The following is a 25,984-nucleotide window of genomic DNA, read 5'->3' as shown; positions in this document are numbered from 1 at the left end:
GAGGCTGTGGCCCCACGAGCACCTTTAGTACCTGTTCGTGGCACGAACCGGTACTAGAGTTTCTTACTAGCTAAGCAGTTTTTTAGTCCCACCTCGCTAGCTGAGAGGCACTAGGAGCGGTTTATAAGCCCTGAGTGCAGAGACGATGAAGAAGAGGCGCAATGCTCACGTTGCTTAGCTTCAAGCCTTGAGGAATAAGGTAGACTGCATCGAGCTATGTGCAGTGCAGTCTACACTATTCCGAAAGGCTTGAAGCAAATCAACGCGCATTGCGCCTCTTTTTTATTTTTAATCATTAAAAGCAAAAAGAATTTTCATAAAAAACTTTTTTTATAGAAACTTTAATAGCAGAAAGAATTATCATAAAGTAAAATAAATAAGTAATTAGAAACAAAATAAAATAAAATAAATAAGTTTTTTGTTGTAAGTAGAAACAAAACAAAATAAATATAGCAAAAAAGAAAACAAAAAAACTGAATACAGCAAAAAGAATTTTCATAAAGAACTAATGGCACTAATAGAAAGTTTATATTTTTTCTAAAACTAATGGCACTAACAGACAGTTTATAATTTTGCTGACCTAAAAGCAAAGAGAATTAAAAAATAAAGCAAAAAACAAAAGAAAATAAATAATGCAAAAAACAGAACCAAAAAATTGATTTTTTTTTAAAACTGCCACCTATTGGGCTACCACGGTCTGAATACGACTAGAAACCCAACCTGGGCCAGGATTCAGGCCCGCAGAAGGCCCAATAGGCCAACAGACAGCACAGTGTGACATTAGGCCCGTAAGCCTGCATTTGAGAGGAGCTCGAGAGGGCAGCCGCAGTGGGGCTTATAAACCACTCCGAGCCCCTCTCAACTAGTGAGGTGGGACTAAACTTTTGGCTGCGGGCAGCGCAAGGCCTTTGGTCCCGGTTGGTGCCACCAACCGGGACCAATGCCCCCCCGTTTAGTCCCGGTTGGTGCCACCAACCGGGACCAAAGGCCGCCGCTTCCCGCCCTTTGGGCTGCTGAAAAGGGGCCTTTGGTCCCGGTTGGTGGCACCAACCGGGACTAATGCCCACCTTTAGTCCCGGTTGGTGCCACGAACCGGGACTAAAGGCTTTGCTATATAAGTCCACACTTAGGAAATTTTCGAGATACCTCGCCAGTTGGCCCCGACGCCGCTAGGCTGCCCGTGCTCGCCGTCGCCGCCCGCTCCTCGTCGCCGTCGCCCCGCGCCCTTGCCTCGACGGGTCGCCGCCCGGTGCTCGTCGCCGTCGCCCTGCCCCCACGCGCCGCCCCGCCTCGTGCTCCCGTGCTCGCGCGCGCCGCCTCGGCGCCCCGAGCCCCCCTGCCCGGCCCGCGCGTGCTCGCCGGCGCCCTCGCCGCCCCCGCCCCGTCCCGCCCCCGCGCGCCGGCGCCCTCGCCGCCCCCGCCGTCGCCATCGTCCTAGCCGCCCCCGCTGTGAGAGCCGCCGCCCCGGCTCTGTTTTTTTATTAGTTAATTTTTTTGATCATATATATATAATGTATATGTGTATGTATGTGGCTATATGTTTTTGTTCATATGTGGCTATATTTTTTTTATTAGTTTAATTTTTTTGTTCATATGTGATGTATATGTGTATGTGGCTATAATGTATATGTGAACAAAAAAAATTTTGTATGTATGTAGATGTTCAAAATGTATGAATATATATGTCAAAAATGTTTTTTTGTTCATAGAAAGTTTTTTGTTCATATATATAAAGTTTTTATATATGACAATGGATATATATTCGATATATATGAGAAATGATGATCCACATGGAAAAGTTTTATATATGCAAAAGTTACAATTTTAGAAAAGTTTTATATATCTAGCTAGGAAGGGAAGAAGAAGAAAAAGAAGGATAGGAAAGAAGAAAATAAGAAGAGGAAAGAAAGAAGAAGAGGAGAGGAAGAAGAGTAGAAATAAATAAGAAGAGAAAAAAAGAAGAAAAAGAAGAGGAGAAGAAGAACGGAATAGAGGAGAAGAAGAAAAAATAGAAAATATTCTATTTTTTCTTCTTCTCCTCTATTCCTTTCTTCTTCTCCTCTTTTTTTTTCTTCTTTTTTTTCTTCAATCCTCTCCTCTATTCCTTTCTTCTTCTCTCCTCTTTTTATTTCTTCTTCGTTTTCTTATGTTTTATCGGGTCTGTCGTCGTCGATATATACCCCTCCCGATAACTTCAACACGAGGGGGGATAACTTCAACACGAGGGGGGGTCGATATACCCCCTCCCCGATAACATTATTTTCCCGTGTATATATGTCGTCGTTGTCGATATAACCCCCTCCTGATAACTTCAACACGTGGGGGGGGCGGGGTCAATATACCCCCTCCCCGATAACATTATTTTCCCGTGTATGTATGTTGTCGTTGTCGATATTACCCCCTCCCGATAACTTCAACACGAGGGGGGATAACTTCAACACGAGGGGGGGTCGATATACCCCCTCCTTGATAACATTATTTCCCCGTGTATGTATGTCGTCGTTGTCGATATAAAACCCCCTCCCGATAACTTCAACACGTGGGGGGGGGGTCGATATATACCCCCTCCCCGATAACATTATTTTCCCGTGTATGTATGTCGTCGTTGTCGATATATATAACTCCCTCCCAGATAACTTCGACATGATGGACGGTCGATATGTATACCCCCTCTCGACCATGATAACTTATACCACGGGAGCACCCCCCGGCCCTCTCGCTCGACCAAAACTCTCGAGGACACCCAAACCCTAGAAAAAAATGATGTCGGTCTCCTACCCCCTCCCGCCGCGCCCCTACCCTTGAAGCGTTGCCTAGGCCACCCCAAAGCCAGAATAAGTTAGGTCTACGTTTGCACTAATATATCCACCTGCTGTCATGTTTGTGTAATAATTGCCATGTTGTAATATTTGCAGAAACAATGGAGCACGGACGAGATGAGCAAGCAGAAGAGGTGTTGGGGGACATAATCTTAGCCGGAGGTGATATCTTGTCGTATCTTAACGACAATGATGGTCTGGAAGAACAGGGTGAAGAAGCAGGTTGCGGTGATCGAAGAGTGGAGGAGGAAAGACATGATTATGATGGCTCCGGTGACCCAATGCTGGTGCAAGAAGGAGCCCGTGGTGACGGCTCCGGTGACCGAACAGAGTCCGGCCAGGTAAATATATTAGTTAAGCCTGTGCTGACTAGCTAATTGATGCATTCATCGTTTTGGTATGTACACATATTAATTAACACTCGTCTTTCTTCTTTTTTCTAGCCCTCCGGATCAAGCACAACTGCGGTAAAGAGACGAGGCCCGAAGAGAAAGTTGCGCTCGGATGAAAGGTTTGAGATCACAGCAATCGCGCGCGACGGCCAACCGATTGAACCCCTCCGGACAAAGGATGCTTTTGCTGCTCAGTGCGGGGTTCTAGTTAGGGACAAGATCCCGATCAGCATCCACCAATGGTATAAGCCTAAGAAGGAAGACCCTGAGGTGTCTTATGTCAATGATATGCAGAAAGATGATCTTTGGACTGAGCTGAAGGCAAATTTCACCCTACCGCCAGAGGAGGATCCGGAGAAGCCAGTTATAGAGCAATTAATCAAGTCTCATGCTCTTAAGAAGATGGCAGACCTATTCAGGAGGTGGAAGAATGAGCTGAAAACGTTTGTCGACAAAGAAGAGACACCAGAATTCATCGGCCGGTATGAGAAGATCAGAGATCACTGGCCCGCATTTGTGGCCCACAAGACATCGGAAAAGAGTAAGAAGATATCAGCGACAAACAAGAAGAATGCTGCGAAGAAGAAGCTTCACCATCGCACGGGGTCAGGTGGCTACCTCAAAGCCCGGCCTAAGTGGGCCAAGTCTGAGAGGGATCTGCTTGATAAAGGGATCAAACCAGAGACAATGAACTGGCCAGACCGTTGCCGGACTTGGTTCTTCGGGGCTGGCGGAACCTTGGACCCTGTATCAGGGAGGTGTCGTTGGACGGACGAGCAACTTGCAATACCCGTCAAGAAGCTTAAGCACTATATCGATGCAGCGCAGCAAGGGACGTTCATTCCAGACAGAGAGAATGACGAGCTCACAATGATGAACTTCAAGTGAGTGTTACTGTCTTGTCCATATTCGGTTTCCCTTATTAGTCCAGGTTATGGTAATGTAATTGATGACTTATGCATGCATGCGCAGCTTCCACTTTATTCTCCTAGAGATTAAGCTTGAGCCGGGAGTAGTAACCGTCTTAGACTCGAGACGAAAAGATCCCCAGGACTATGCGAACATGACTCAAATGCTCCAGAAGTAAGTTAAATCGATCATTATCCACCATATCAGCAACTTTGTTCATTTCCTGATATCAAGTAATTGTTTTCTTTGTCTGGCAGGGTTTGGAGAAAATTCACCTCAAAAGCTCCGGGACTGCCGAAGAAGCTGCAATTTAATCACCCGAAAGTAAGTACTATAGTAGCATGTTCCGCGCATCTCCTAGTGATTCAAGCGGTAGTTTCATCAATACCATTTAGCATGCTTGCTTATCAGTTTGATTGACCTCTATTTCTTGTAAAGTGGTTGTGGCAGCAACCCGGGAATAATTACTGTGGATACTACGTTTGCGAGTCCATCCGCTACCATACCTGTGAGCGGGGCTACACTGAAGAACAATATGAAGTGCGTAAGCAATAATATTCACAATTTTATTTTATTACCATCATTTGTGTTGAGTTTCATTTATTCATATATATATGTATTGACCCCCTTCTTCAAATTAGATGTTTCGGAAGCGGGATGAACTCCTAGCACCAGATCGTATGCGAGGAATTCAAGAGGAATTGGCGGCATTCTTCCTTGACCACGTGATCGCTGAAAACGGAGAATACTATGTGGACCCTGTGTTCCTACAATATAATTAGGAGATTGTATTGTAAGAGATAATTATTGTATATATGTAGCCGGTAGTGTCGGATAGATATACGAGAACTTGTTGTTCGACCAATATCTCGGAGAAGGAGAGGTGGTCGATATCACTTCTCTCTGTATGCATATATATATGTTCATGACGATCTTCTGTTTCCTTCATTTGATTACTAGCTAGCGTGTCTACTCCTCTCCATACGTATATAGTACGTAGCGTCGACCAAGCACGGAGATAAGAGAGGACACTTCTCTCTATTAATTAGCTAGCTAACACAATATATGAAACACCTAAATTAACCCCCCAAAACCCCTAAACCACCCCCTTAAAAAAAACAAAAACCTCAGCTCCTGCCAGGTGCTGACGCGTGGATGCCTATTGGTCCCGGTTGGTGGGACCAACCGGGACCAAAGGCCCTCCTGCCTGGGCTCCCCGCACCGGCCACGTGGACGGCCTTTAGTCCCGGTTCGTGTAAAAACCGGGACTAAAGGGCTAGGGCATTAGTAACGACCCTTTAGTCCCGGTTCCAGAACCGGGACTAAAGGCCCTTATAAACCGGGGTAAAAGCCCCTTTTCCTAGTAGTGATCACAGTAAACAGGAGTGTAAAGCCTGCATGCGGCCCGCGAGTGAGCTTTTAGCCGGCGTTTTAGTCCCTGCACCAATCATGTGTGTTTTCCTTCCTTCCCCATAGTGAATCATTTAATCCTATAGCCAAGCTAATAGCCATTCTATAGCCAAGTCTATCATATAAGCTAACTTTCTGCAAAGGCTTTAGATGACATGACACAACTACATAGCCAGCAGCAGTCTCTTCTATTAACCGTGCTCTAAGAGAGTTCACTGGAACTATAAAGTATCCCAACGTAATAAAAATCAGATCCAGATTCCTAGACCGCCGAACAACTATTACCGCCGGATTGAGCCACCGATGCGCCGTTGTGGCTGCTCCCATACCGAAGCCGGCCAGACTTTATCGATGACAACCAAGAAGCTTCGTGCACGTGGCCCTAAGGACCAACGCCCTGGAGCCGTAGTCGTCGCCGTTGAACCCTTAAATTGATTTGAGGTGCATGACACCAAATCTCACCATCACACACGTACGGCGAGAAACCGTAACCTCGCCGCCCCAAGGAGACATCAGGAATCTATTTTGGAGCTCCGTTGACTTCATCCTAACGGGTGAATTCGAGGATGATCGAAGTCCGGAAGACCAACCCGAAGATGAAGCGCCGCCCATGTGAGGACTAACAAATGCTGAGCTAAACTACTAGCCAGAGCCAAGGCACCGCGATTTTCCTCGCCACCACTAGCCACCGGAGCAACGAGTAGAGGGGAAGCGAATCTACAGGCTAGCTAGCGGAGCTTGTAGGCGAGAAAAACTTTATCGTAGCCTTGAGGCATATTAATGTCTTGAAATTTATACATGCATATTTTTGAATTGCGTGTAGCATCGCGCATAGTGGTAAGATTTACTTACGGATGTGCAATACTTTTTTTAAACAAACGACTCGATCTTTTTATAAAGGTTCACCATAAGTATAAATCACCTTAAACATAACAAAAATTACATCAAGGTCTTTGGACCATCGAAAGGCCCCTGCCGCCATCAGAACGACCCCTACCCATGGAAAGGCTTGGCATGTGCAACACAATATTTGTATCTAACATTATATCTTCAAATCTCAGTCATTTATATTAAAAGGCTAGTGGTTGAGATAATTTAATCTATGTGGATATACGTTATGACTTTTTTTTATCTCTTGTTCCAATAATATACGAATACTAGATAGGCGATGTTAATATTGCTTCATATTTCTAGGTTGTTATTCATATATTGTTCATACATTGCTTAGGCGGTAGCATACTTATTTGATCACAATAATGAACTTAATAAAAATGCTCAGATGATGTGTTATGAATATTGTTGCAATATTAATCTTTCTAGTTGTATTCGATTTGGTGAATAATCTTTGAACACGACTTGAAACGGTAAAAGTTGTAATAACAATGAAAGTACGATTATGAACTTGGAGGCAAGAAGGGAGAAAGAATACAAGTGAAACCAACCCCGGTCATCTGGCCTCATTCCCTTGCATTAAAACCATTGTACCAAATGGTGGGAAGAGCTATGGTTCCCAGATGATTGTTGCACTACATGTTTCGATTCCTAGCTTGCAAACTTATTAAACATGAAGTAAATATTTCCTTAAAGAATTACAAAAATGTTCACAAAATTTTAATATATGTAACTAAGTTCATAAAAAAATCGTGAATGCAAAAAATGTTTGCAATTTCAAAAATTGTCTGTGAATTCAAAAAATGTTCATGAATTTCCAATTTTTTTATGAATTCAAAATATATTCGTTATTTTTGAAATAATGATCATGAATATGACATTTGTTTCAAATCCAAAATTGTTCATGAATTTTAAAAATATGTTCGAGAATGCAAAACAAATTTGAATGATTCAAAAAATATTCATGAATTCAAAAATGTTCACGAATTTTAATAAGTTTGAAAATTCAGAAAAAATTCAATAATTTATATAAATGTTAAGAAATTTTAAAAATATGTTCGAGAACTAAAAAAATGTTAATAATATGTAAAATAAGGAACTCAAAAACTGTATGTGAATTCAAGAAAAGGTCATGAATTGAAAAAATTATTCGCGAATTCCAAAAATGTTCTTGAAAATAAAAAGAAGAAATCAAGAAAAATAACAAATAAAAATAAAAGGAAAAGAAAAAACGAAAAAGAAGAATGAAAACGGTGGAAAAGAAATAGGAATGGCAGACCCAGCCAGGGATGGACAACAAGGGAGGGGGTGACAATTTCTAGAATCGACGAACAATTTTAAAAAAAATTGGTGGAACAATTTAATACGAAAATTTTGTGAACATTTTTTAAACAATTTTCTTGAATCCGGAAACATTTCTAGAATCGACGAACACTTTTTTGAAAATTGGTGGAACAATTTATGAAATTCAAAAACATTATTTTGATTCACAGAATATTTTTTGAAATGCACGATTGTTTGAATCAACGAATATTTTATGAATGAATAAACTATTTTGTAAGTCGAATGGTTTTCATTTTTTAGGATATTTTTCCATTCATGAAATTTTTTGAATTGATGATTTTTTTCAATTTCATTAATATTTCTTAATACACGAAAGTTTTAAAAAATCATGAAGATTTTTTATTTTCTGAACATTTGTTGAGTAAGCAAACTTTTTTTGAATCCACAAATATTTTATGATTTATTAAACATTTATTTTGAAATTCTCATTTTGAATAAATTGGAACCTTTTGAAGTCCCAAATTATTGAAAGTATAAAAAATAAAATGTTAAAGACAAATAAACAATAAAAAAAATAAAAAATAGGGTACAGACATGGCTGGCCCAAACAGGCGCGCAATATCTTCTTCCAGCGTCCAGAGCGCAGTATAGTTGTTCCATAATGCATGGACCAGCCCGGGCGGAGGATTCCCGCGTGTAAAACTTTTTTTTATCATTTATATGTGGCATTGATGGGGAATATTTTGCAACTTTGAGGGCAATTTTTTATTTCATACCGCCAGAAGTAATATCCCTTTTATTATTACTAGCAAACGAGCCCGTGCGTTGCAACGGAAGAGAAAATAACACACTCTCTTAACTCAATAATCATGACTCAAGACACTAATAGGTCCACGTCCTTTATTTTCACATGGCATCACATTTGTGTTGCTGACGATAAACTCAGTGCTCACACAACGAAAATGCGTTTGAATGTGGTCAGTCCTAAGGCGTCTCTCTCTCTCTCTCTCTCTCTCTCTCTCTCTCTCTCTCTCTCTCTCTCTCTCTCTCTCTCTCGCGCGCGCGCGCACGCACTCACTCAGAATAAGATGAGAAATATATATGTTGTTTTCCCCCGCGAGGTTTTTCAGAGGTGTGCATGCGTGGTTATTGATGTTTTCTTTTCTCTCAATCTGGTTTTAATGGGTGTTTATTTGCAATTCGGATCGCCGCTAGTACGGAAAAATGGATCGTACACTATATATTAAATTTGCACTAAAAATAATATTTAATAAATATTTAACAGCTAAAAATAACATCGTATTTAGATTCTGCATATTTTTCTAATAAAATTGTATATATAAAATGTTAGAATAGGAGTTATGGTTTAAAAGATATGTATAATTTTGTTTTAGATAAACTGCGGATTGAGTAACCGAAAAGTCAGGGGGTTTCTGTTAAAACAAAAAAGATTCAGCTGAGTTAAATACGGACCCCAGATTGATTAGTATAAAACGCAGGGGGTTTTGTGTACAACGCGAAAAAAACGATTCATTCTCAATTAAAATGAACCACGGGTTAACTAATAGAAAAGGCAGGGGTTTTCTGCAAAAAGATACGACGGACAACCAGAAGCATTTCGTGCTTTATTATTAGGGAAAGATTAGGTATAGATTCATCTCCTAAGAGCATCTGCAATAGATGCTATAAATGTAAAAAAACGAAAACACTAACGCCCACACGTGTGGGCGTCTGGCAACTCGCCCACACGCATGGATCCTCGTCCAACCAATTCTGCACGAATCTTGCCGCGTACTAGCAGTTTTTGTGTGCCACGTAGGACTAAGCTGGTGTGTGGGCATTCATCCGGTCGCCCACGCGTCCTCTTTCACCACACGGGGGGCTGGTGTGTGGGCGTTTAGCAATTCGCCCACACACCAGTTTTCACGCATGTAGAGGGGGCTGGTGTGTGGGCGTTTATCACTTCGCCCACACGCCCGTCTCCTCGGCACATCCAAAGCTGTCAGTTGCCATGTGTTTCTGCAGGGTACATGGCAACTGCCCTAGCTTTGCTTGTAAGCAGATGGCAACTCTTTTTTACCCGAGTTGCCATGTGTTTTTGCATGGTACATGGCAACTTTCCTAGCGTGCACGTAAGTAGACGACAGCTCTTTCTTTTACATGGCAACTGCCCTAGCGTGCTTGTGAGCACATGGCAACTCTCTCTTTTACCCGAACATGTTTTTTTGCCATGCCTTTTTTGTAATGCTACATGGCAAGTGCCTAGTGTTAGTGGGTGGCAACTCCCAAAGTTTTGAAATCATGGCAACTGCAGTAAACCAGACCATACATGGCAACTGCAGTTGAGCAACCATGGCAACTGTAGTTGTCCGACATGGCAACCGAAGTTCAGCGACATGGCAACTGCAGTTAAACGAACATGGACGAGGGTCTGGACCATGGCAACTACGGGCGCGCGGTGACTGTCACGCGGGACGTGTGGGACCACGAGGTACGAGGCCTGACGTATGGGGCGTGTGGGCGTTATCTATTTCGCCCACACGCACGCGTGTGGGCGTTATCTATTTCGCCCACACGCACGCGTGTGAGAGGGATCGGGATGGAAAAAAGAGGTGTGTGGGCATTACTTGTTTTGCCCACACGTAGGTGTGTGGAATGTTCCTCTTATACACCACACAAAATATGTGGGCAGACCCCTAACGCCCACACGTGTGGCACTTATCGGCGTTCAGAAAAAACATCAACAAATGATGTAGATGTAATTTTTTACATCCGATAAATACAACACCAAGTGGCAAATATACATCTGAAAAAGCAAAATATACATCAACAGAAGACGTAGATGTAATTTTTTACATCACTTGGCATCTGCAGATGTAAACGCAGAAGACCCAAAGCCCCAACCGCACATGAAAGTTGAGGACCGTCCGATTTCTCCCGCCGCATCACGCAGCTACCCGCCCGCTCATTGGACACCTCCGCACCCCGCCACGGTCAGATCCGACCTCCCCTACCCATTCCCGTCTGCCACTGGCCGATTCCAGCCATTCCCGCCGCCCCCCCGGCGAGTTGCAGTAGGAGTACGACTGTGCGCCAGGAACTGCAACTATGACAGCGTCTTCCCTGGACCCCTGATGCATGGCGGCCTGCAGTGGGAGTGCGGCCCGACCTGCAGCGGGAGTACGACAGTGCGCCAAGAACTGCAACTACGACGGCGTCTTCCCTGGACCTTTGACGCACGGCGGCCTACTGTGGGAGTGCGGCCCGACCTGCAGCGGGCGTCCCGTGCAGAAGCCGCGACCTACATGCGGCGGCGCACACGAACATCGGCGACACCTACTAATGTAAAAGCCACTTTTTGATGATGTAGAATTTACATCACCCATTTTTTGGTGATGTTTTTCATATCATCTATTGAAGATGCTCTAACAGAGACCCAATCTCCTTCTTTTGCATCTCGTCGGCGACGGCACGACAAGGTGACGCAGCGCGACAAAGCGAGCCTCCGGCTGTGCAGCGAGCGGTGGTGACTTCCGGGGCGTCGAGGAACCTAGTCGTCGACGGCGGGGAGATCATGAGCAACGGGGACGGAGCACCAGCTCCGCTGCTTCCACTACAAAGAGGAGCTTGCGACGGCGACGACGAGTGAGAGTGGACGCCGGAGAAGAAAGGGATTTAGGAAAAAATTGGGTTGGCGGTGGCGACACGACAAGCAACGGTGGATGCCGGAGAAGAAAGGGGGTCAGGATTTGGTAGATGTGCGGTTGGATGTTTGCAATAGGAGCAGTACTCTACTACCAGCGATTTGTTACTCCAGTCGGAGGATTAATTGGCAGCCTGCGCTGAGATTCGTTTTTTCCAAGTGTCGTGATCAGCCGGAGAGGTGACACGGATCTTGCCTCTCAAACTAGCTTGCTATGGATTAATCCCTCAAATATGTGGTGCAGAACCAGAGTAGCAGCAAGAAGGGGATCGGGAAGTAAGAGCCAGAGGTGGGAGGAGAAACCACGCCACAGGCGGCCGGGTCGGGGTTCACTTCTTTCGTGCCCCTCACTCACACGCCAACCACGCGCTATGTAGGGCAGAGCTGCTTCACTGGCTCCAGTCTGGACCGGCGTAGCGCTGGTTGGGCTGCTTGCTGCGCTGCGGCCTGGTAGGCTTCTCTTGGGCTGGCCCACTTGGGCTGCTTGGTGTAGTTGTTCCGGTGACATTTCCCCTTCCTTTACGCTTGGCTTGACCCCAAGCCAGCGCTCGGGGAAAACGAGACCGCAGCGGAATCTTGTCTTCCCAGGTTGCCAAGGATGCGGGGAAACCCGACCATTGCACCAGGACTTGCTTCACCAGACGAGCTCCACGTTGGACACGATGCTTCTGAAGGATGGCTTCAGGTACTTGTAGTGGAAGGAGATCCTCATCGAGTACGGGAAGCTCTGGCATAGCACTCGTAGCCGGTGGAAGGCCTGCACGCAGTTGCGAGACATGGATGACCGGATGGATCCTGGAATGCTCTGGGAGTGCCAGTTTGTACGCCACTTCGCCCACCCATTGCAGTACCTGAAACGGCCCAAAGAAGCGGAAGGCAAGTTTGTGGTTAGCCCTCGCTGCCACAGACGGCTGCGCATATGGTTGCAATTTGAGGAACACCCAATCCCCCACAGCGAACGCTCGGTCGGATCGCTTGCGATCGGCTTTCACTTTCATATCCTGTCTGGCTCCGCTGAGGTGTTGGCGCAGTAGAGCCACCATGGTGGCACGCTCCTCGGTCCACTGGGCCAGATCAATGACAGCTGCGTCGGCCACATTAGAGATGCCGAAGAAGCGAGGTTTGTGGCCATAGAGCACTTCAAAGGGTGTGGACTTGAGGGTAGAATGATAAGAAGTGTTGTACCAGAATTCCGCGAGGGAGAGCCAATCCATCCATTTGCTGGGGCAGTTATGGGCGAAACAGCGAAGATAGATTTCCATACATTGGTTGACACGCTCCGTTGTGCCGTCAGTCTGCGGGTGCCGAGCCGGTGATATGTTGAGGGTTGTGTGTGTCAGCTTGCACAACTCCTTCCAGACCCGGCTGGTGAAGATTCTGTCGCGGTCGGAAACCATGGCGTCTAGAGGCCCGTGCAGTTTAAAGACGAAGTCCATGTATGCTTTCGCCACCTGGAGCGCGGTGAAAGGATGGCGGAGCGGAATGAAGTGTGCGTACCGGCTGAGCTTATCCACCATCACCAGGATTGAGTTGAAACCTCGGGAGGTTGGTAACCCATCCACGAAGTCGAGAGTGACCACTTGCCAGGCTTGCGTGGGCACCTCCAGCGGTTGCAGCAGTCCAGGGAACTTGACGTGTTCCGGTTTAGCCTGTTTGCAAATCGCACAGAGCACCACAAAGTTCTTGACCATTTGCTTGAGTTGCGGCCACGCGAAGAGACGGATGACACGGCTGTAAGTAACCTGAATCCCAGAGTGCCCCCCGATGGCACTGGAATGCATCTCGCCGAGTAGCTGATCTTGCACTCGTTTGTTGTTACCAATCCAGATACGCCCTTTGTAATGAATGATGCCATCTTGGACTGCAAACGGCGACTCGACAGGCTCTCGCGCAGCAGCCGCTGCCAGCAGCCTGGTACATTGTGGATCCGCGGAGTAGCCTTTCTTAACTTCTTCCAGCCATGTCGGAACACAAACTGAAACTGCATTGAGCTGGTCAGGTAGTTCGGAACGGAAGGAAAGGGAGTCCTGTACGTACCATTGGCCGGGGTCGGTGCGGGGAGCAAGGGGCTCCCCCCCCCCCCCACCGAAGCCCGTACTGGTAGAGTCCTGCCGTGGCCATCGGGCCCGTGGCCGTCGCCACTGTTGTTGTTGGTGGAGAAAGGCGCGTCCGCCGCGGGCTGGATCCCGCTCGTGCTGCCCCTACCCGCCTCATGGAAGAAGGGTCGCGCAGTGATCTTGGCGAGTTCGGCGCGGATCTCGCCCAGATCTGTCTGGAGCTGCCCGACTGCGTGGTCGACGCCGGGGCGCCACGCCGCCAGATCGGCTACCTTGGGCTCGAGCGACGCGAGCACAGGCTCCATGCGGGTCACCGTAGGCTCCATCTTGTCAAGCGACTTCTGAATCGCCAGCAGCGCCGCGGCGATGCCGCCACGCTCGACCGCCGCCTCCGCCATCTGCTGCTGCAGATCGAGATCTGCCATGACTGCCTTGAGGCTCTTCATGCGCGTCGGGGCCAGGATGAGGAAGCGGGAACCGGCAATCTGATACCAAATGACACGGATCTTGCCTCTCGAACTAGCTTGCTATGGATTAATCCCTCAAATATGCGGTACAGAACCAGAGTAGCAGCAAGAAGGGGATCGGGAAGTAAGAGCCAGAGGTGGGAGGAGAAATCACGCCACAGGCGGCCGGGTCGGGGTTCACTTCTTTCGTGCCCCTCACTCACACGCCAACCACGCGCTATGTAGGGCAGGGCTGCTTCACTGGCTCCAGTCTGGACCGGCGTAGCGCTGGTTGGGCTGCTTGCTGCGCTGCGGCCTGGTAGGCTTCTTTTGGGCTGGCCCACTTGGGTTGCTTGGTGTAGTTGTTCCCGTGACAAGAGGGTCTCACGATTAGGGTCGCATGCATAATGGAAGGTGTTGCCCTTTTACCTTGCTTATTACGAGATCGACCATGACTCGGAATCCGATCGTTGCTCTGTCTTTGCTGCGTATCTATATATACATCGATCGGTTTTGCCTTGTGCTGAATCCGTCGGGTACAGACGTCTCGACCAACCATGAGCGACAGCGACTGCGAAATCGACTGCCCTGACTGCAGCGACTGCGACTGCGATTGCAACTGTCTTTGCTGCTGCTGCTGCATCTGCGACGACGACAGCTGGGTCGACAACCACAATGGCAAGAGCTCCGGCTACAATGGAAGGAGACGCCGCCACCGCTGTCTCAAGATCATCCTCTCCCTCCTCTTCGTGGCCGCTGCTGTGGCCGCCCTTGTGCTCGTCTTTGCCTTCGCCATCGTCCGCCCCCGCGTCGCCGTCGAGCACGCCTCCCTCACCCGCCTCGCCGTCGAGCACGCCTCCCTCACCCGCCTCGCCCTCGCCGGCCCAATGGCAGCGCGCTCGCCTACGACGTGTCGCTTGCCGTCGCCGTGTGCAACCCCAACTGGGCCATGCGCGCCACGGCGCCAGGCTCAGCGCGCGACGCCGAGCTTCTCTTCGCCGGCGAGCGCTTCGCCGCCATCACGATGATGCAGGGGGCCTCGCGCGGGTATATCCGGCCGGGGAAGACGGAGGTGTACAATGTCGCGGCGGCGGGTGAGAGCGCCACCCGTTGGGGAGCACCGGGGTGGCGGAGTTCGTGAAGGAGAGCGCAGCGAGTGGCATGTTCCGGCTGGAGCTGAAGCTTGCCGGCGAGGTCGAGTACCCGACACACAATGGCGCGCACAAGCTGGAGGCCACCTGCCCGCTGGAGCTGCCATTGCCATCATCCTCGGCGGCCCCGGCCAGGTTCAAGAAAATCAAGTGCGTCATGTAACCAATTTGCCAAGAAGTGCTTCACTAATTTTGAGAAAAGTGCTTCACTCTCTCCATTCTTGTAGTTGACCGAGGCTTGCAACATGTTGCACAAGGTTTGTGAGAAGACATAAGTACATCTTTTCATGTTTAAATAAAAGAAATGGATTTTTAATGGCAAAGATATGTGTGAAAATTGTGAACTGCGAGAGAGAGTGAGAGAGAGAGAGATTGTCATGCAAACTTGCCACGCATTTTCGTTTCACTGCTGCTCTCATTCATGTTCTCGAGAAGTTAAAGCAGATGACAACTTCTCAAAACAAAACTAATTGGATTATGAATTTCCTACTGCAACAAGTGCTCTGGAGTTCAAGACGTAGGCAACCAAAGCCTGAACGCCTATAAACTTCAATGTGTGCTTAGAATTAAATCATAATAAGAAAACCCACACCTAGTCAAATGAATCTTTAGTTGTCATTAGCACGTGCAGATCCCATAAATAACACAGATTCAAAGGATATATACCACGGGAGGATGGTTTTCTAAGAGCATCTCCAACAGCGGCGCCAAAAGACGCGCGCGCGGGGTAAACTGACTTTTTAGCGCGCGCGAGACGTTTTCGCGCGCTCCAGCGGAGGCGGGAAAGTAGCGCGCTGGAAACGCTTAAACGCGCGCGGGAGAAAGCGGGCGGCCGCGTGCTAGATTTGGCGCACCAAATCCGGCGCGCCTATCAATTGCGGCGCTCGCCACGCGGCCACCCATCGCCCTCCACACTGCCACGCGCGCTCTGCCGCTTCCTCGCAGTTTCCCTGCCCCGCCGCTTTCCTTGCCCCACCGCGCCATCATGCCGCCGCGCCGCCGGGGATCTTCGCGCTACCGCGGCGTCCGCGAGTGCCCCTCCGGTGCTTACTACGCCGAGATCCGGTCCGGCGACGTCCGCCTCGGCCTCGGCACGTTCGAGACCTCGCACGAGGCCGCCCGGGTGTACGAGGCGGCAGCGTGGCGCCTAGGGAGGCCTCCGCGCAGATGAACTTCCACGACGTTTACACGCGCGAGCAGGCGCAGGCCGTCGCCCCTCCGCCTCGTCTTATAACATACCAGGACCGTGAGGACCACCGTCGGCGGCAGCGCCGCCTCCTCATCGCCGAGGAGGACGAGCGAGCCATAGCGGAGTGGCGCCGGCGCCACCCGGAGGACGTCGCCGACAAGAAAGCCTTCTGGGCGGAGAGGACGGCAAGGTGCCGCTCGGAGCGGGCGGACATGCACCGGCGGAAGGCACTGGCCATATCGCAGTGCGATCTCGTTAACACATGTGGGAAGTCGTTTTTTATCTAGTTGCACCGTAGTTCTTTTATCTATCTATGCGATATATCGTTTGATCTATGTATTGTGAAATATCTATGTATTGTTTTTATCTATCTATATATCTCGTTAACGCGCGCTGCATTTTAGCGCACCTGCTGGAGCTACGCGCGCGCTAAATTTACCGCGGCCGCTGGAGCCAGCGCTCCCCGCCGTGCCAAAGCAGGCGATGGGTGCGCTGCAAACTGATTTTTAGCGCGCCGCGCGTTCGGCGGCTGTTGGAGATGCTCTAAAAACACCGGTGGCCTGCGACAGTGAATGTAAATGATATTTCAACTATCTAGCCCACAACAGGTTTCTTAAAGTAGGACTCCCACCTGAAGTCTCAATAGCCCAATAATATCACACCAGATGTTTTCAATTACGTGCCTCCGGTCATCAGGGAGAAAGAACTATAGCAAAAGCAATGATTAGTGCAGTATGGATCAAGGACATAAAGGGGAAAATAAATATTCACATTTTCCATCAGGTCTTAACCTTGTGGGAGGTGATTTCTGAAGTTAAAATCATACATGGTGCTGAAGACAAATGGATCTGGTAGTAGAATTCTAAAGGTACCTACTCGGCGAAATCTGTTTATAAAGTACACTTCGCTGCATCAGTTATGTGTAGTACTGCTTGCACCATTTGGAAGGCTCCTTTAAGATGCAAGCTCTTTCTCTAGCTGGTTGTCAAGGGGCGTGTCCGGACAACAGACCGTCTAGCTAAGCGTGATTTGCCTCATAATGTTGCATGCTATTTCTGCAACATTGCGCAAGAATCAGTTCATCATCTCTTCATGGGTTGTAGTGTAGTGACCATCATTTGGAGTTCAGTGCTTCTTTCGGCAAATCTGAGTGAGGCCATCCCTCAAAATGCTCCTGATCTCCGGGATTGGTGGCAAGCGGCCAGAAATAGAGCCCATGAACCCAGAAGGAATTCCTTGAACACTATGGTACTACTAATTATATGGAGTATAAGGAGGGAAAGAAATGGATGAATTTTTCAAAATTCACACACACCGCTTCAAGGAATCATCAATCAAATTATGATTGATGTGGTGCAATGGGCAAAAGCAAGTCTAGGTCATTTTGTATTACATTAGTTTCGTTCGGTTTGCGGTGTTTGTAGACAATGGAGAACAGGGGCTGGACATGCCACGGGCGCGACGACGGCGACCACACGACAGCGATTCAGGGCGGGGCAGCAATGCAGGGAGAAGCAATCGAGCACGGGCGAGCTACTGGACATGAAATGAACGTGAGAGGCAGAGGAAATCGACGGGAACAGCGACGGGAAGACTCCAGAGCGCGAGTTTGCCTGGTCGTGACCCATGGTCACCGCGTGAACTGGCATATGCGGTGCCAGGTGAGCGGCCACATCATGTCTGGGAGATAGATCCTGCTGCCCTTAGTAAAAATGAGAAAATAAATCGGTCCAGGGGCAAAGAAGTGATTTGGGAGGAGGGGCCAAAAGATTGTGACAGCAAGGTGTTTGTGCTGCGGGGAGACAAACGCAGAAGGAGGCAGAGGCTGGGCTTTGGCATGGTGTGATCACATACTAAGATGATCACCTCTGCAAATTTGCAGCTCATTAGGATGAAGAAAAATGACACTTGCTGTAGAAAGTGCCATACTGGCCAGAAATGGAGATTTGGATGATGCACTCACATGGAGATGCAAGTTGAGCTGAAATTGGGCATGGCCCAATGATTTGAGTATATGAAGATGCTCAAATAGTTTCAGGCCATTTGGATGAACCAAAATAGCACTTGCTTCACAAAGCTTTATTCTGACCAGAAACTTGGAAAACTTCCACAGGGAAAATGGCTAAATGGATTGAGCCAGAACTTGGTGGAGGGAGTTTATATGGGTAAGAGAATGTCCTGGTAAATTGGCACCTTAAATGAAGCAATAAAAAATATAGTTGCTTCACAAACTGAAAATCTGACCAGAAACCAAGATTTGGAGCTGTGCTCACATAGAAAGGTTAAATGAGCTCAAATTGGGTGGAGAGTGATTATTTTACCAAATAAAGGATGTGGCAAAAGTTCATCTCATTTGGACATTCCTAGAATATACTTCCTTCACAAAGTTTCTTCATGGGCAGAAACTTTGAAAAATAATTACTAGGCAAATGAGGTTGAATTTTGGCACAGGGCAATGATATGGATAGTACAAGGTTTCCAAGAAGTTTGGAGTCAATTGGGAAAAGATAAATAGCACTTGCTTCACAAAGTGTCATTTAGGGCAGAATAGGAAAATAATTATTGGAGGATTATTTTTGCACATGGCAATGAAAAGTTTTGCCATATTTGATCAAGATATGACCCAAACAATTTATGAGAATTAGTTGGGAATTTTGAAGTGACAGAAATATAGGTTGCTTCACAACCTAGGGCAAAAAGGGTAATTCCTTTATCAGGAAAGGAATATTCCAAAAAAAAGAATATTGGGATTTGGGCTAGGATGGAAATGACATGATCTAGGAATGGTTTTGGGGATGACAAGCCACTATAAAACCTAGGAAGACATGATATTCCCAAGTTTTGGAACCACATAGCCACAGAAAAGAAATTCAAATCAAGAAATTCAAGAAAATCCTCAGAAAAAGAGAAGGGCAAAATCCAGGCTGTCACAATGGTACCACTAATTATATGGAGTATATGGAGGGAAAGAAATGGATGAATTTTTGAAAATTCACACGCACCGCTTCAAGGAATCATCAATCAAATTATGACTGACGTGGTTGAATGGGCAAAAGCAAGTCTAGGCCATTTTGTATTACATTAGTTTCGTTCGGTTTGCGGTGTTTGTAGACAGTTTTGGTGGGTCTTTTTGTTTGAAGTACTTTAGGTTGTCCTTGTTGTAACTCTGATGGATGTTTGGTCATGTATTTATCCCTCTCTCTATCTTTAAAATAATGCATGTAGTCCTCCTGCATGGTTCAAAAAAACATAGCCCAATAATATATGCGACCTCCTGTTGAATTTGAATTGATGAAACAGTACCTAAAGCTCTAGAGCATTATAGTGGGTATACATTTGAAGTTGCCTAATAATTTTGAGTTCTAAAGCCTACCCACAAAGGAAGCAAAAGATATTGCGCATAACAATTCTTAAATATGCAGATGGATTTTGAAAGAATATGCAGGCAAAGGCGTTATCCTTTGGTCTTGGGTCGTCGTGTATTAATAAAAGCCAGACAGCCCCGCTAGGGCATTTGCTGATCGATCTCTAGGATCGCTGGGATTACAGAACATCCGTGGCGTATAAGTTATGTTGGGTTTATATCATACCAAAGAGATTACAACAAACTATCTATTCTAGAACTTGCAAGACTTATCTCTTAACACCCTCCCTCAATTTCACTGTTGCGAGTGGCATTTTGTCCTTCCCGCCCCCTTGGGTGGATTCATGGTAGAGATGACCTACCCTCGACCTACACTGTCATTGCCAGTTGTTAGATCCGTGGGCAATAAGCGATGGAGATCACGATAGTGGGAGTGTCAAGCTTACCAATCAGAACCCACAAATGACTTGCCCGAGTATCTACACTCGGCCAACTCCTTTTATAGGACATCAAAAAATAACTTTGAGGTTTTTTAACATGCTCCCTCTTACCTCTCCTTTTGACATGCATGAGAGGTAAGAGTATAAAATAAATATGAGCCGTTGATTGCACTAAGCAGTGGGTTTAATTAACTCTTACCTTCTAACTTCCCATGTGAAAAGAGGGGGTAAGAGGGAGCAGGTTAAAATTGCTCAACTTGGATACCCAACACATTTTTTTATCTTATATACCTCAATACAATTTCAAATGTAATGTACTACATATAAGCTGTTTTTTAGGAGTTTTCATAATGTTTGAATTGATTTGATATTTAGAAGTTTAAAAGCATATAAATGCACTTAATGGATTAAATATAGCAAATGGGCCCAAAAAATAGCAAATTCCGACATGCATGCTACATGTAATGGTTTGTATTGCACGTAGAAAAAGTTTCAAGGCCAACGAATGAAGCAACAGTCGCATTGCCTCCAAATATGAGCCATTCCATCCTGAAACCTAGATTTTTCCTCGGAGATGGTCCCATTTTGAAGTAGTCTACGAAATAATTTCCTTTTTTGGAGCATGCTTAAATTTTAACCACAACCTCTAGGAGTCATATCTTGATGCCATGCAAATTTGCATGTTTTCCAGTCTTCATTTGAAATTTTTAGAGTTAAATAACCACTAAGCTCCATGTTGGTGCCCGTGTCTCGGCCCGATGGTGTTTGCAACTACTTCTATTTCCTTTTATAAAGGCTACACATAGACTAGCGATCATGAACAAGTTTTTCAACCTATTTGTGGCGACTATTTTATGTACCTCCAATTCAAATATGAATTATATCCATGAATTGCCTAGAAATGTACTTAATAGCTTAAGTATAACGAACTAAGCTGGGAAAATGGTAAGTTTTGATATGTTATATTTAATGGTGTATGCTGACTGTAGAGAAAGTTTCAAGGCCAACGGATAAAACAGTTCTTTGCCTCCAAACCTGACCTCTTCCTTATCAAAACCTAGATTCTTCCTTGCAGGTGGTATCGTCTCTAAGCAATCTACGTGGCAACTTTTCTAAAAGAATCAAGTTTGTACCAGAGCCTTTAGGGCTCATATCATGACACCATGCAATGTTTCCTTTTTTATGGCTTCGTTTGATATTTTCAGAATTAAATAACCACAAAGCTCCATGTTTGTTCCTGAGTCTTGGCCCATGGGTGTTTGGAACTACTTCTACTTCCTTATATAAGACATAAGCATAGAATAAATACCATCAGCTAGACCTTTCAACCCAGTTTTAGCAATAATTTCATGTACATGCAATTTAAATTTGAATTGTATCCATTAAATGCCTAGAAATGTGTCTAATGGCTTGAACATAGAAAACATACCCAGAAAATGCCAAATTTTAACATGTTACATCTAATAGTGTATATTGTGTGTAGAAAAACTCCCATGGCCAAAAGAAGAAGAAAAGGTGATGTGGCACTTTGCACTCAAATCTGACCCAAGAAGAAAGAAAGAAAAGAAAAGATAAGATAAGAAAGGAAAAAGAAAGGAAAAAAGAAGGCAAGCCAAAGAAAGAAATAGGTTTACCGAGTGCTCTGTGACTGGCACTCAGCAAACATTTTTGGCATGTAAAAAAGAAAAGAAAATTCTTTGACGAGTGTCTAGCAGTAGACACTTGGCAAACCACGACTTGCCGCTACAGTGCCGTCATTTGCAGTGGTAAAGGGCACATATCTCTGGGCTTTGCCAAGTTCCCTATTCAACTTTTGCCATGTGTTTTCTCTTTTGCCGAATTTTTTTCTTTGTGCCACTTGGCAAAGGCCCATGCTTGTCATGTGTCTTGTGGTTGCCGAGTATTTTCTTTCTCGCACTCGGAAAATGACATGTTTGTCGAGTACTGGAAAAAGGATACTTAGAAAATAGGCATACACTAGGAAAATAGCTCGATTGCGGTAGCGCTACTACTTATTGATGTTTCGAGGTTGTGTTTCTATTTGCAACCACATTATATGCATTTCAGCCTCCATAATGTACTTGACACATGCCAGTGCATTTTATTTCATGTGCTTTGAAAATGGAAATCCTTCGAGTTGGATGTGTTCTATAAAGGAGTACATATATAAAGAGTGACTACGGTACACGATGTTGTAATTTTGCATATTATATACACTTCTCCTCTTGTATGCTAGTCCTCTGAGGATCCTGCAAATAGCAATAGGTGGGAGCGTGGGATAGGCTGAGTGGGAATTGTTTTGGGGAAAAAAGTTATAATGCCCTTTCACTCAGTCCAAAGTTCAGCAGGTGCCCAACACCTTCCACGTTTGTCGTTGCTGCTTTTGACCACCTCCCTAGAAAATATCGCAGTGAACACATTTGGGTGCACCATCTGCCTAATTATGTGTGCACAAATCACACCATTCATTTTCAAAGTAGTGGCAACTGCATTCATATACCACATCTTCCATCACATGATGCACCCAATAGAGTTTGGGGTTCTCATAGTAGCTCGAGTATAGCTCAAACACAGTGCTCTCTCCGGAGCGGCATGGAACTTGATTAATGATGAAACTGGTCGACACAGTCACCTAATTGTGAAACATGCCCAAGACGTTGCGGGTGTAGAGGCCAACATCCTAGCACTCAATGTTATAATCACACGTTTCAAAAATGAAATGTAGTAGTGCAAATGTTTTAGTACATGTGCTCTCATTTTCCGACAACTATTAAGGATTCGCATAGGCAGTGTGCATCTTGCTATGCAGAAGCTGAGAGGTAACTCTACATAGTTGGGTCGCTTGATGCAGTGCTAAGAGTCAACAAAAAAAAATATACTTAACAAAACAAGTTGACATCAAGAGTAGGTACAACCTCAACGTTGCAACTAACTGATAAAACAAATAGAGCATGGAAGAGATCCATAACAATAACAACGACTAAAATTGCCTTTACTAAAAGAGCAACACTGAAACCAAATGTCTCATCTTATTGACGATGTCATCTATCCATCTTAACTTTTTTGCAGGTAAACCACCCATCTTATTAGCCATTCCAAAACTAAATAAAAAGAGATGCACATGTAGCTGGTCATGCGCTACATGTGGAATTCCTCTCCCTTCTTACATATTCATAGACCGGTATTGTGGCCATTGTAGATCTGGGTGTCGGGGTCCCCTTGGGACCTCGCCATGTCAAGCTATCCCTCATGCTACTGCTGCAACGCCTGATACATCGAAGACCCCATGTCCATGCCGCCAGTGACATATGGTGCCTGGGCTTGGTAGACTGGCGGCTGCCCACTTCTTTTCGTGATGCGCTCCCCCAGGCTCTTGAGGATTAACTCCAACTTCCATGCCATTGTTGTGAGCTCCTCGATGTTTCCTGGGAGGTGTCCGCTGACCATGGCCTTGTGCAAGAGAATCATGGCCTCACGGTCCTCGCGCTCACGCCTAATCTTCTCTACCTGATGTCGGAGTTGTACGAGGCGCTTGCTAAGAATGGTCTCCTGGTCCATCGTCTTCTTTAGCTGTGGCACCTCCGGTATGCTCTTGAACTGATTTAGGATAGCCACCGCCTCGGCATGGGATGGGAACACCTCTGGCACCGTTGTGCCCTCACCATACACCAGCACGCAGGCCTTGGCATTGCACAATGTGGCCACCTCACTGGCCTTCTTCATCAGGTTCTTGGTACGCTTCTTCAAGGTATTGAGCCGCGTCGAGTCATTGCGGATGTACCGGAGGGCCACCTTCTTGCGAGCCATTGTCACCTAAGGAGAAAATCTACAAAGGAAGGAAAATTGCTAGTTCGGGTGAGTCGAAAGCAAGGGAGGTAGGGTAGATTTATAGTGGCGGACCTGCTAGGATGAGGGAGGATATGACAGATTTGGAGGCCAAACTTAATTGTGCCCAGCAGTAACTTTGGTATATAGCAAAAACTTTTAGATTTACTTCCTAAGATCGAAGATTTCGTCAATCAATACGAACTTTCTCGTGAATCATGGGATAAAATGTATGGAAGGTTTCTCTGAAGAGGCACATGCATCGTATTACTAGGATATGCCTATTTTACCAAAATGTATTGCCAAACTATTTTTTCTGTTTAATTCTATCCAAAGTTGGGTGTTTTTTCAAAATATAGATCATCCCATTGACCATTGATTCATTTATATCTAAATTAAGAAAATATTTTTAGTGTAGATTCTAGCCATCCTTGACTTGCATACTGATGGATTTTAATCATTGGTGGCATGCATAGAGGATCGGATTGGGTGCACATGAGAAGAACGGTTTGTTCAGGCCCTCGTGATGAGATAAAACCCTTCATCCTGCATGTCTGCTATGTATTATACCGATGTCTCATATGACAGATGTTGATAGGAAGATTGGATGCCTAGGCCCCTACCTCCCCTTATATAAGTGGAGCGGTGGAGGATGATGCCTACTACGCAACCTTCTTCTTGTAGACGTTGTTGGGCCTCCAAGTGCAGTGGTTTGTAGGACATTAGCAAATTTACCTCAAGTGGATGACCTAAGGTTTATCAATCCGTGGGAGGCGTAGGATGAAGATGGTCTCTCTCAAACAACCCTGCAACCAAATAACAAAGAGTCTCTTGTGTCCCCGACACACCCAATACAACGGTAAACTGTATAGGTGCACTAGTTCGGCGAAGAGATGGTGATACAAGTGCAATATGTATGGTAGATATAGGTTTTTGTAATCTGAAAATATAAAAACAGCAAGGTAACTAATGATAAAAGTGAGCACAAACGGTATTGCAATGCTTCAAAACAAGGCCTAGGGTTCATACTTTCACTAGTGCAAGTTCTCTCAACAATAATAACATAATTAGATCATATAACAATTCCTCAACATGCGACAAAGAGTCACTCCAAAGTTACTAATAGCGGAGAACAAACGAAGAGATTATTGTAGGGTACGAAACCACCTCGAATTTATTCTTTCCGATCAATCCATTGGGCTATTCCTATAAGTGTCACAAACAGCCCTAGAGTTCATAGTAAAATAACACCTTAAGACACACATCAACCAAAACCCTAATGTCACCTAGATACTCCAATGTCACCACAAGTATCCGTGGATATGATTATACGATATGCATCACACAATCTCAGATTCATCTATTCAAACCAACACAAAGTACTTCACAGAGGGCCCCAAAGTTTCTACCGGAGAGTCAAGACGAAAACGTGTGCCAACCCCTATGCATAGATTCCCAAGGTCACGGAACCCGCAAGTTGATCACCAAAACATACATCAAGTGAATCAACAGAATACCCCATTGTCACCACGGGTATCCCATGCGAGACATACATCAAGTGTTCTCAAATCCTTAAAGACTCAATCCGATAAGATAACTTCAAAGGGAAAACTCAATCCATTACAAGAAGGTAGAGGGGGAGAAACATCATAAGATCCAACTATAATAGCAAAGCTCGCGGTACATCAAGATCGTGCCATATCAAGAACACGAGAGAGAGAGATCAAACACATAGCTACTGGTACATACCCTCAGCCCCGAGGGTGAACTACTCCCTCCTCGTCATGGAGAGCGCCGGGATGATGAAGATGGCCACCGGTGATGGATCCCCCCTCCGACAGGGTGCCAGAACAGGGTCCTGATTGGTTTTTGGTGCCTATAGAGGTTTGCGGCGGCGGAACTCCCGATCTAGGTTTCTTTTTGGAAGTTTGGGGATTCATAGGAGGGGCTGGCATCGGTCTCACGTTATGGGCCCCACAGGGAGTCCACGAGGCAGGAGGCGCGTCCTAGGGGGCGCCCTCCACCCTCGTGGGGCCCTCGTGACTCCCCTCCAGTAACTTTTTGTTCCAGTATTTTTTTTATATTTTCCAAAAAAAATCTCCGT

The 25,984-nt window shown here is 45.9% G+C and overlaps 2 protein-coding genes across 2 annotated transcripts; one reads left to right on the top strand and one right to left on the bottom strand.

Annotated features, from left to right (window-relative positions):
* The first annotated feature begins 16,229 nt into the window (after positions 1-16,229).
* On the top strand, positions 16,230-16,538 carry LOC109752326 (uncharacterized). Its single transcript, XM_020311222.2, has one exon. It carries the CDS (start codon positions 16,230-16,232, stop codon positions 16,536-16,538), a length of 309 nt encoding a protein of 102 aa, XP_020166811.2.
* A 6,769-nt stretch (positions 16,539-23,307) lies between these two features.
* LOC109752317 (agamous-like MADS-box protein AGL80) lies at positions 23,308-23,947 on the bottom strand. Its single transcript, XM_020311214.2, has one exon. It carries the CDS (start codon positions 23,860-23,862, stop codon positions 23,308-23,310), a length of 555 nt encoding a protein of 184 aa, XP_020166803.1. The 5' UTR covers positions 23,863-23,947.
* Between the last annotated feature and the right edge of the window lie 2,037 nt (positions 23,948-25,984).

Source organism: Aegilops tauschii, chromosome 6 (assembly GCF_002575655.3).
Source record: "Aegilops tauschii subsp. strangulata cultivar AL8/78 chromosome 6, Aet v6.0, whole genome shotgun sequence".
NCBI classification, from domain to species: domain Eukaryota; kingdom Viridiplantae; phylum Streptophyta; class Magnoliopsida; order Poales; family Poaceae; genus Aegilops; species Aegilops tauschii.
The sequence above is the reverse complement of the archived record's forward strand: the minus strand, read 5'-3'. Positions and strand labels throughout refer to the sequence as shown.